The 11,631-nt window shown below is 47.7% G+C and overlaps 2 protein-coding genes across 9 annotated transcripts; one reads left to right on the forward strand and one right to left on the reverse strand.

Annotated features, from left to right (window-relative positions):
- Window positions 1-1,993: 1,993 nt before the first annotated feature.
- On the reverse strand, window positions 1,994-11,550 carry LOC104063449 (nuclear cap-binding protein subunit 2). 8 transcript variants are annotated; one of them, XM_054074583.1, is made up of 6 exons: window positions 8,279-8,996; window positions 7,273-7,376; window positions 6,661-6,805; window positions 5,449-5,630; window positions 3,587-3,725; window positions 1,994-3,002 (listed from the first exon to the last, which is right to left on the reverse strand). In XM_054074583.1, the coding sequence occupies exons 2-6, from the start codon at window positions 7,317-7,319 to the stop codon at window positions 2,931-2,933; spliced, it is 585 nt and encodes a 194-aa protein (XP_053930558.1). In that variant the 5' UTR covers window positions 7,320-7,376; window positions 8,279-8,996; the 3' UTR covers window positions 1,994-2,930. The 8 variants fall into 8 exon arrangements, 5 of the variants coding, with proteins under 5 accessions (XP_053930558.1, XP_053930559.1, XP_053930561.1 ...); XM_054074584.1 differs by having other exon boundaries at window positions 7,273-8,996; XM_054074586.1 differs by lacking the exons at window positions 6,661-6,805; window positions 7,273-7,376; window positions 8,279-8,996 and adding an exon at window positions 5,937-6,056.
- Window positions 6,134-6,654, forward strand: NCBP2AS2 (NCBP2 antisense 2 (head to head)). Its single transcript, XM_054074587.1, has one exon. It carries the CDS (start codon window positions 6,203-6,205, stop codon window positions 6,461-6,463), a length of 261 nt encoding a protein of 86 aa, XP_053930562.1. The 5' UTR covers window positions 6,134-6,202; the 3' UTR covers window positions 6,464-6,654.
- Window positions 11,551-11,631: the final 81 nt, after the last annotated feature.

Consider the following 11,631-nt stretch of genomic DNA (forward strand, 5'->3'; position numbering starts at 1 on the left):
AACCCAAACAGTGGCTGCAGTGGCATCAACCTGAGCAAGAACTTTGCTGCTGCAGAAGGTAGGGAGGAACCTGACTATTAATATAAAGACCACTTTGAAACCAGCCTGCAAGGGTAAATTGGTAACAGGGATTATTTTATTAATCATTGAAAAGGAAGGGCTTTACTGCTCCAATTTATGCTTTACTGATTTTCCACTGTAATACAAAGACTCAAATGCTGTGAATACAAACCTTATCACAGCTACTGGTGCCAAAGAAATGTATGTAAATCAACTCACCGTGAGCCTGCACAAGTCTGAAGGAGAGACTGAAGCTCTCACTGTCTTAATTTGTAACAGCTTCTCTTCCATGAAGGCTTATCTAAGCTTCCACTCATTCTTAGCCCATGTATTTCTTTATAGATACAATTCCATAGAAGTACCCAATTATGATTAATAAGTATTTAGAAAAGCTAATATAGAGCTTAAACTTCCATGACAGGGTATACAACCATAATGAACCAGCATGTCACAAAAATCACAGCAGATCCTGTTCCTCCCAGAGAAGCTTATCACAATAAACTGGCAAAAAGAAAGCTAAAGAAGCCCCCAGTGAACTTTAAAAGGTTTAATTCAGTTACTTTTGTTAAGCACTATCTTCATCAGAGCCACATCCGATTTCGATTAGGGAAGGCAAAAATCAAACCATGTTCAATTCATTTCCTCTATACGTGCTTTTGAGATACTAAGACTTCACATGATATATCCTGCAATTTTAAATCCCATTTTTAACCAAACTTCTCTCAAAACAGAAAACCTCACTTTAAAACAAAGCCTTTCCATAGATATTGCACGTATGCAGCAAAAGACAGTGACAGTTTTGAGGGAAAATCTTATCATCACCTCCATTTCATTTGAGAATTACTTTGCAGCACTTAAAATAGAAGTACTTTGCAGCACTTAAAATAGAAAATAATTTTAAACCTCATTTTCATAAGGAAGCGCACCCTGAAAACTACTAGCTACACACCAAGGACTTTCGCTTCCATTTTAGTATCAATTACTAATTTGATTTCTTTTCTGTAATCCAAAGTATCAGAATGAAGAACATTAACCAAGCACCTTTCAGCATCCAGTTAAGAACTGAACAAGACTGAAAATCCATCTTAAAAGACACTAGAATGGATGATGTGGACAAGTTTGAATACAGCTTCTTTGTCTCACTGATTCTACTAAAAAAAAACCAATCCATTTAAATGTGCAGCTTTATTTGAAAGTGACTTAAGAATTTTGGTAACACAAACTTTTATACAAAATCGATACAATAAAAAATAAACTCCACAGGTTTCCTAGCATAGATTATGGGCTATAAACTCATAATCAAATGTACTATGTAGAAAAAGGTAACTCAGTTCAAAGTCTTGTTTCCAGACCAGCACCAAATGATCCTGAAAAATCCAGTTGAACTCTATGTGCCACAAAACCCAAAGCCCACTCAAAACCTTGGTTCATATGTAGGCAAAGTTTCATTCCAGGTGTTCTATCTCACTGTATTTCCAACTTACAGTAACAGTTGTGACAAACCATACAGAGGAAACACATTAAGATTTCAAACAGTACCTTCAGTAAGTAAAGGCCAACTTTTGCATGCCCAGTATTTTAAAAGTTTTTAAGGAGTCGTGGACAACAAAGTATTTGGACAAAACTTTATGAATTGTCATTTCCGAAGAACCCTGAATTCCATTAAAAAATAATCCAAAGCCCTGTAACAGTTCCTTTTAAACTATTCCATTTCAGAAGGTCAATTTCACAGATCTTGGGACAGCTAATTATTTTTATTGCTATGTCTGCAGTATCAAAATCCCATCATATAAACTAGCAGTGTTATTAAGATCCCAAGAAGGGTGGTGGAATACATACCATCCTGCAGTTCTTCTACCATTCTTACCACGTGCTCAGGAGAAAGTCAAGCTCTGCCCAAAACTCGTCTTTTTATTATTTTTACCTTTGTTTCTCGAACAGAAATTCTGAGAACAAGTTTCTCATTATGCACATAGATTCTCAAATGTCCCATTTTTGGAGGCAACTGTGCAACCTGGCCTCATGCTGCCCCTGTAGGCACAGGAAAGGTATTGTTCCTCAACAATTAAGGCTGTAGAGAGCTACCAGACAGGAGCGAAACACTACTACTCCAAATGTGAAAATAACTGCTACTGTAATTCTTACACTTGCTGTTCTGTGTCCCATAAAACAAAATGGCTCTGGATTATGCAATGTCATGTAATCCCATTATACTTTGTAGAAAACTTCAAGGGTCTGTTTGCTGCTCTCTGCTAGGCTTGCTTGTCACTTTATGATTCCTGGGCTCATCAATCTGACTTGGTTTATTGTGGATGTTCACATAGGTGTGCTAGGAACAGAATCAGTGTAAAATGATGCTAATCCAGTGACACCAGAAAAAAAAAGACTGTAAGTCTTCCCTAGAAACTGGAAAATTAATCCAGAAATTCCACTTCCTTTTCAGGCTCTTTGCCTCTTTCTTTCGTCTTTAAAACACACACTAACCCCCCCCTTTACCATCACCCTCCACTCTGTGATACCAATGTAAACAAAACCCAGTGACAGAATAATCAAGTTTTGCCATTGAAAAAAAGCACCACAGCGCTAAACCTTTGCTCCTTTTAGTAGTTACAGCAGCATTTAGAGATCTCATGCATACTATTGCTTAAAATCTTGCTCCCAGATCCTCTTTATTAATGTACTCTGCAATGCTTTGATCCTGGTATAAAACCGAAGAGATATTGAACACACTACATGATCATAGGAACAGAGACAGTAGTTTCTGTGAATTTCTAGCTACATAACTTTGTGTGCAACAGACCTACTTTGTGCCTCATGACTTTTACAATGCAGATTTAGTTCTCCTGTGAGGCTGATGAGTCATTCACTATTCACTGGCCTTGAACAATTTTCCCATAGCCACCTCTTCCAGCATCATAGTCTTGCCGATATTCATCTCGGACCTTATGAAGGAAGAAAAAAGGGAAGCCCAGTAAAGACAAACAATTTCTCAATCACTATTACACCATCAGAATACAGTCAAATGGAGTTCACTACAGGTAAATGGCCACAAAATGCTGACTGACAAAGCAGGAGACAAAGTGCATCATACAGAAGTCCAGAACACAGTATAAACCAACTTCCTTTTTAACAATGTCCAGGGTGACTCTTTAATCAAGACACCCAAAGTAAGGACGGCTAGTCTCAAGCTTCAGCAGTAAAAACATCTGCTACCTGTCCGGCTTCAAGTAAGCAAAGGTCTGTCCTTTGTGATCTTAATAGCCTTACATTTCCCGAGCTTATTTATAAGAATTATCAGCCCAGGCGGCTAAGAAGTTTGTGAAAGCGCTTTCAGTGAAATATATGAAAAAGTTACTCTTACTGTATAACATCATCATGAATAAGACGTCTTACAGACTGATGTATATCACTATCTTAAACAATAATTAATAAGTTGCTATTCCTGAAATTGTTCTGTGTTCGTTCAAAAAGCAATAATTTGGCAAAGTCACCAGTCCCTTCAAAACTAGGCTGTACAACAACCTACCTGTCCCCCTGATCTTCCACGACCATACTGTCTACCCTCCTTAAATCCTGCATCCCAGTCTGTCCTTATGATCCTGTCATCGAGTCTGGTTCCATTGATGTACCGCATTGCATTTTCAGCATCTTCTCTTGCATAATACCTTAGGAATAGGTTAATGAAGAAACTGTGCTTCTATTTTCAACACATGGGAAAAAGAATGATATTAAATAGGCTACAAAACCAAGTATTTCATAGAATCATAGAATGGTTGGGTTGGAAGGGACCTTAAAGCCCATCCAGTTCCAACCCCCCTGCCACGGGCAGGGACACCTTCCATGGAATCAGGTTGCGCAAAGCCCCATCCACCCTGTCCCCACCTCCAGGGATGGGACATCCACAACTTGAATCACTTCCCTCCTCCTAAAAGTAAACAATTTTATGAAGCTATATGGGCTGAGAAACCTGCTAGTGAAACAGAGTAACGTGAAGGAATTCAAGAATATTAAAATGCATATATTGGATTAAGTTTGTCAACCGTGCTCATCCTTAAAGACATACAGCTCTATTGTCATAAAAATAAAGAATGGCTTGGGTTGGAAGGGACCATGAAGCCCACCCAGTCCAAGGCCTCTGCAGTTAGCTAGGACATCTTCAAGTTGATCAGGTTGCTCAGAGCACCATTCAACCTGAACTTAAACGTTTCCGGGGATGGGGCCTTCACCACCTCTCTAGGCAACCTGGGCCAGTGTTTCACCACGCTCAGCAAAAAAAAATTTCTTCCTAGTATCTCTTTTAGTTTATAATCATTACCCCTTGTCTTATTGCTACAGGCCGTGCTGAAAAGTTTTCCCCCCATCTTTCTTATAAGCCCCCTTTAAGTATGCAAAGGCTGCAATAAGGTCTCCCCAGAGCCTTCTCTTCTCCAGGCTGAACAACCTCAGCTCTCTCAGCCTGTCCTCATAGAGTAAGAAACTAAAGAAAGAATGAGAACCCTCACGCATGCTCTGTTCATGCTGCAAACTTTCACCACTTGGGTGAGGTCACCAGAACCATGAACAGAACGATCTGCAGAGACATGCGTGCAATGGACTCAACGCATTACGGGGATGCATGAATCACAGTTTAGAATAGTTTGGGTTGGAAGGGACCTTAAAGATCATCTAGTTCCAAGCCCCCTGCCATGGGCAGGGACATCCCACTGGATCAGGCTGCCCAAGGCCCCATCCAACCTGACCTTGAACACCTCCAGGGATGGGGCAGCCACAACTTCCCTGGGCAACCTGTGCCAGTGCCTCACCACTCTCATAGTGAAGAAATTCCTCCTTATGTCTAGTCTAAATCTGCCCCTCTCCAGTTTATACTCATTACCCCTATTCCTATCACTACAAGCCTTTGTAAACAGTCCCTCCCCAGCTTTCTTGTAGCTCCTTCACATACTGGAAAGTCGCTATAAGGTCTCCTCGGAGCCTTCTCCAGTCTGAACAAGCCCAACTCTCTCAGCCTGCCCTGGTATGGGAGGTGCTCCAGCCCTCTGATCATCCATGTAGCCTCCCCTGGATCCGTTCCAACAGCTCCATATCCTTCTTATGTTGAGGATTCCAGAACTGGACACAGGAGTCCAGGTGAGGTCTCACAAGAGAGAAATAGAGGGGTGGAAACACCCCCCTCGACCTACTGCACTCGCTTCCTTTGATGCAGCGCAGGATACGGCTGGTTTTCTGGGCTACGACCGACTTTGCCAGCTCATGCCGAGCTTGTATAAAAGGAACCTCCCCGTACCGAGCTGAGAACACGTTTTTTCTGCAGAGCCCAACCACCGAGAGGGCGCCCGGCCTGGAGCACTGGAGGGAAAGGACCGCCCCTGCCCCCCCGCGGAAGGATACTCCACGAAGCAGAACCCGCAGGCGGTTTTCTTCACTTTGTCCAGGCCCATGATGACCTTCTTGATGTCGCCACTCTTGCCGAAGAGCTCGTGGATCTGCTCCTCGGTGGTGTAGAAGGAGAGGTTCCCCACGTACAGCGTGCAGCTCCTCCGCAGCAGCCGCTCCTGCTCCGAACGCGTCCCCTGCGCCGCAACCGCACCGTTACCGCGCGCCGGCCCCTCACCCGCCCGCCCCCCGCGCCCGCTCACCCGGAAGTGCTGGTCCCGGTACTGGCTCAGCGCCGCGTACGAGTCGCTGCGCAGGACGCCCAGCGTCCCACCGGAGCACATGGCGGCGCGCCCACCCCTCGGCGCTCGCCTCGCACCGCCTGCCCTCTCGGCGCCGGCCCCGCCCCTCTGCCCCGCCCCGACACTTGCCCCGCCCCTCGGGCCCTTCCTCCCGCCCCTCGCTTCGCCCACCCTCTCAGCGCCGGCCCCGCCCCTCAGCACCTCCTGTTCCTCAGCGCCCGCCTCGCGCCCTCGCACATGCGCCTCCGCTCGCCTCCCCCAACTTCGCGCCCCCGCAGAGGCGCTCCTTGCCGCCCCAGCGCACGCGCCCCGGCGCCCGCCCACAGGCCCTTCCAGCGCCGGCCCCGCCCCCAGCACGCCTGCCCCTAAGCGCCCGCCCCTCGCGCCACCGCCCCCGCGCACGCGCCCCCTCAGGCCCGCCCTCGCGCCCCGCGCACGCGCCCCCTCAGCCAATCGCGCGGCGCAGGATGGTGCTGAGGCGGCTGCTGGCGTTGCTGCTGAGCGACCCACGCGTGGTCGAGCGCCTCTCCGAGACGCGGCCGATCCGCGCCGCCGCCCGCCTCACCGCCGCCGCCCTCACCCGCGGACAGCTCGGAGCCCGCCAGGCCGCCCGGGGCCTGGCTCCCCGCCTGCTCCGCCTACGCGACGCCTTCCTCGGGGCCGGCGGGCGGGGGCGGCCCTGGCAGCGCGGGCCGGGCCGCGGCGGCCGCCCCGGAGCAACGCCCTGAGACCACAGACACAGCGGGACGGGCACCGTGGAGGAGGAGGAGCCGCCCTGCAGCCCAGCACCGACTGCGACGCCGCTCCCGGGGCCACGGACACCGCTTCGGCGGCTCCTGATGGCACAGACTCGCCTTAAACACCGCGGACTGAAACCAGGCTGACGCGCCTGCCGAGAAGCTTGAAATAAAACCGCGTTTCTCACCGGAGTGCCTTTAACAGTGTCTGTCTGTACGGCAGTAAATGCTCCGTGCTTGGTACAGCTTTGATACAAAAAGCTCCGAGTGATGATGGATAGAATAACCGCCCATTTTACAGGTAGGTAGCGATCCTGATGGCACACCTCAAGTCTGTGGTAGCAAGAAGGGTTTTTTGGGGAAAAAAAATGACCAATAGAGCCATCCTAACTAGAAATATGGAAAAAGAATATTTAAATTAAGTATAAATACAGAAAAGGGTGTATCCATCATATGTGATGCACTGGGATTGTTTACTGAAGTTTCTGTATCTAACAAGGTACAAGATTAAAATAGTTCACGTTCCTTCACTACATGTTTCACTGTTTGGTCTGGCTGATGAGATGCTTTGGTTAACTGTGGAGGATGATGTCCATCCTTCGTATTGCCCTAGGTGAAAAGAACCTTGCAGATTATCTGAGCTACCTCCCACCAACAAAGACTTAGGTGTGCATAGATGAGAAAACTGCACACATTTGTAAATTGACAAAAGATCTGGGTGGTGTGACAAAAGCAGGGTATGTTCAGTCCAAGTTAGCATTTGCAGTCCAGGTTCTCTCCCTGGCTGTATCACAGGTTACCTGTGCAGTGGTAGAGAGGTTGTCGTGCCGTGGGAATGGTGCTCCATCACATCACTGACGAGTTTAGAGATCTGCCCCGCCGAGATTACCAGGGATCATAAGTTCTATGAAAATAATTTTCAAAACTTTAGCTGTTCAAGAATGCTGGAAACAATAAGCAGGACATGGAGTACCAGCTGTGGCACACGGCTGTAGTCCCAATGTAAAAAAGGAAAACGAAATTAACTGGGAAAATACATTTGGTGTCATGATGCTTTCAAAGTGACTTCCACTACTTAGTGAATCATCAGTACACACATACACACACCGCACCAGCTCTCCCTTACCTCTCCCCAAAACATGCATTTTTAGTTTACAGGCCTGTCAGTAATGAGGGATGAAGGATGTAGGATGAACACATACAGGAGACAATATAAAATGCTTCATGAGAGCAAGAGCAGTTCCTTACAAATCTAGATCATACATATAGTTTGAAGGCAACAGGCAAGTCTTTCACACGGATTTTTCCTAGCTTGCCTTTAGAATCTGGCATCAATGTTATTCTTGTCTCTATTGGTAAAACTTACGTAAAGCTGTGTGGATAGCAAACTGCAGAAAGCCTGTGTGAGCAGAAACAGTTCAAGTTCAGATTCATCTCACAGGGAGAGGCTTGACCTGCAATGCGTATGCCAAATTCTTAACTCAATCCATGTCAGGATGGTTTGGATCCAGAAGTTCACACAGGCAAAGATGAAAAATGTGCTACGTTGTTAAGCATATACATCATTCTTCGCTGAAGATCAGGGTTATTTTTATCCCACTTTAAAAATCCAGCTGCTCTCCAACACAGAGACAGGATGTCTGTCATTCTCACTGAACTGATTTAATGGGGAGCTGTCAGTGAAAGGGGAGGGGTGTAGGGATGCGGCTCCTCCTACGCTCCCCTGCCGCAGAGGCGGTGAATGTCTAACCTAGCGGTTAGCCAGTTCGGAGATATGGTGAAACGCATCAAGTCCCCGCAACTTACCCGTTTTCTAGCTGTGCAGCCCCCGGAGCCAGCTCACTGCAGAGCCTGCTCTGCTTCGTTGCCGGAGTGAGGAAAACTGGGAGAGGTGCAGGGGAAGGACCGCCCCGTTAGCAGCCGCTAACCAGCAGGCGGGTTTTACACCACCAGAAGGTATCCTCAGGCTGCTGAATGTCATATGGATGTAGTGCGTCCATACGAGTGGAACTGGGGCGAGGCACACTAAGCAGGCAAAGCTCGGATTTTAGGATTTAGCACAAGTACTTACGCTGAAGCATCTTCCATGTTGTAAATCAGATTCTGTCAGGTCAACACTGAGGATTTTTCAAGACAGAATCACCCAACACAATATTACATTACTGGTTCCTGCATTGTGGCTGCAGCCTGGTATAAGGACTGAGAAGAGGCTCTTTTAAAAAGCATAAAACCAGAACCTTAATGAGTCAGACCAGCTTTTGTCTAGTTCTGCAACCTCTCTCCAGCAGCTGAGTTAATGCCTATTATCAGTAAAATAACACCACCATCCACAAACTCTCTGTCAGAGCTTATGGGAACTTCCAGAAATCAATCACACAGAAAGCACTCTGCCTGAATCACAGAACTGGCTGTACCGGAGGGTGTAACAGCATGAAGAAGAAAGGGAACAGAGACACAGGGGAGCTCACAGTGCCACTACTTGTGCTGAAGGTGGGTCTGGGAAGAGGAAGGTCTTGCAGTCGCTTTGGGCCCAAGTGATGTGAAAAAGGGAAACACTGTTCTCCTAAGATCTAAAGGCTCTGCTGTTCTCTGTCTACCTGAAGGATGTATAGTCCTAACTGACTTCTCCAGTCCCCACTGAATAGGAAGGGTACTTGTGGTGGGTCTTCCATTGATAAGTGTGGAAATATCAAAGTCTCATTCTTGAATGAGACACCACATTTTGTAAGCGTAGCTCTGACTGTACCAGGGATTATAACAAAAACATGACAGTCACTGCAGGTAAAGTTGTTTGCTTGCTGCTCTACTGTTTGGCAGAGGGTTTCTTCTTCAGACCCAGCCATATCGATGACATCTATATGCGTGTCACTCTTCTTGATATTAAGCAGAGACCTAGGAGGCATGTAGGTGTGAGCGAAGAGCAGAGTATAGTGTCTTGGGTGGTTTGAGGACTCCGGAGAGTGCATAAGTTGCTCCAAGTGAAACAAACACGGTATCAGTCCTCCCTGGTGTAAGCACCCAAACAGCAAAGCCCCGAGAATATTGAAAATAACAATGACAGGTTTCCACTTCACAGCTCTGTTCTGAGATGCGCTGAACAGGACTAATGGCAAGATGAGGGGAATGAGGAACCGAGGTTCTTGGTGACTGAACAGGGAGAGACATACCAAAGGAACAAAATAAAACAGCAGTAATGTGGGATTGCCCTCAGAATGCGCTAATAGCCCAGGTGAGCCATGGTGGTTTGGGGTAACCTCTATTAATTGCTGCATACATTTCTTTAACATTTTAAAACCAGCACCAATGGCCAGAATATGCAAGATCCCAAAGAGCATTATTCCGTTGACTGCAAAATGTGTAACTCGTGGGTGACTTCCGTGCAGTGCAAGATTAGAAGAATTAAGATTATAGCTGAGAAAATTTAAAGGTGTGACTACCATTTTCTCATGTAATTGAGCTATTACTTCAAATGGGCTTTCTTTAATGCTGTAGAGGTTGTCTAAGCCCATGGAGGTAAAATAGGTGGTGTCAGCCGTTACAAAAACAGCAGCAGTAAAACATGCACATAGGACAAGCTTCAGAAAGTGGTGTATGACAGTTTTAATGCTCTTTTGAGAGCTGACAATTGAACCTGCCCAGTAAAGCAGGGGCATTAGCGCAAACGCCAGAAAAGTTGGCCTGTTGAAAAACCCAGCAGTTGTTACAATACCTATGAGAGGGCTGCTCGCAGGCTGCGTTAAGCCACCACCAGACTTCCCTGGGGAAACCGATACCATCAGAAGAGCCAAGAGAAGTCCTTCAAGTGTGTTGGTAAACGTCCTTGTGTAAAATACCAGAGTAACGTATGATCCGGCAAGAAGTACCAGCGCTTTCCATGGATCCGCTTCCCAGAAAGGAGCTAATCGATAAACACTATAGTCGAGTATGAAAGAAAAGATTGTAAAGAGAAGGCGAGGTGACACAAGAAGCGTGTAGCTGTTGATGCAACTTGAACATAGGTCCAGCTGCTGCAGAGCCTTGATCACCCAGTAGGTAACTCCAGAGGTCATTAAAGGGAAAACAACCGTTCTGCAAGGAGAGCTGGAAAGGAACTCCCAAGGATAATAGACCTGTAGGTTTAAAATATCTCCTATAGAAAAAAAAAAAAAAAAAACATACATACGTACATGATAGATTTTATTCAGGAATTCAGCACTGGGGACACAACAGCACAACAGGCATCACGATGTGGAGCAGTCCCGACACTTTCGAGACCGCTGTCGCCATCGGCATCTCTAGGGGCTCGCCACCTACCTCCAGCGGCTCCAAACGCCGCGGCGGAGAAAGGGATCCGGGCAGAGGCACCGCGCCCGCCCGCGCCCCCGCGGGGACCGCGCCCTCTTGCCGCCCCCCGGCCGCCTCACCTGCCATCACCTCCGGCGCCTGGAAGAACTCGTCGGGGTGCAGGTAGCCGGCCTGCGGCAGCAGGCACCACCCGGCGCGCAGCGCGGCCAGCAGCGCCCACAGCGCCCGCATCGCCGCCCGCAGCGCGACCCGCGCCTGCGCGGCGCCCCCTGCCCGCCGCTCGCTCCGCAGCACAGCGGCCCGGCGCCGAGCCCCCTCCTGCCCTGGCGAAACCTGCAGCCGTAGAGCTCTGCTCGCAGAGAGCCAAGCAGGGGAACGGGAACTGTGCGGTTCCCGTCTGCAGACATCCCGTAGAAGAGGAGAGGGGATTAATCCCAGCGTTCTTACAAGCGATCCGAGTACACGAGGACGGGGGCTGCTCCGGTGGAAGGAACGAAAGAACACCTGGTAACGGGCACTATCCCGCAGACACACAAGACTTGGCCACCTCGCCCTGCATCCCATTTTAAGAGTCACTTTGCAAGCTAGAACGGATCCAGCTGTGGAGGAGTGCGCACAGCAAACAGAGGGAGCGTGCATCTAATACATCAGCTGTGCATTTGGCAGATAGAATCAAACACCGATTAGCAGAGCTCAGATCCAAGGCTTCAAGTATAACCATGGTTTTGAACTGTGTCACCACCTGCTACTGCACACACAGCTCTAAAATCTAATGGCAGGAGGCCGTATTTTATCCTTTTCCCTCTTTACCTTAGAGCAAATGACACTGGTGAGAAAAGCCAGGAAGGGGGATAAAAGAAGCGAGGAGCAAGTGT

Source organism: Cuculus canorus, chromosome 9 (genome assembly GCF_017976375.1).
Source record: "Cuculus canorus isolate bCucCan1 chromosome 9, bCucCan1.pri, whole genome shotgun sequence".
NCBI classification, from domain to species: Eukaryota; Metazoa; Chordata; class Aves; order Cuculiformes; family Cuculidae; genus Cuculus; species Cuculus canorus.

Bases quoted from the DNA above. Each gene is read 5' to 3' on its own strand.
- NCBP2AS2 (XM_054074587.1), top strand. From the start codon at position 6,203: ATGGTGCTGAGGCGGCTGCTGGCGTTGCTGCTGAGCGACCCACGCGTG.
- LOC104063449 (XM_054074582.1), bottom strand. From the start codon at position 11,395: ATGCACGCTCCCTCTGTTTGCTGTGCGCACTCCTCCACAGCTGGATCC. The intron at 10,602-10,875 runs GTGAGGCGGCCG...TTTTTTCTATAG, and splicing joins GGCGCCGGAGGTGATGGCAG to GAGATATTTTAAACCTACAG.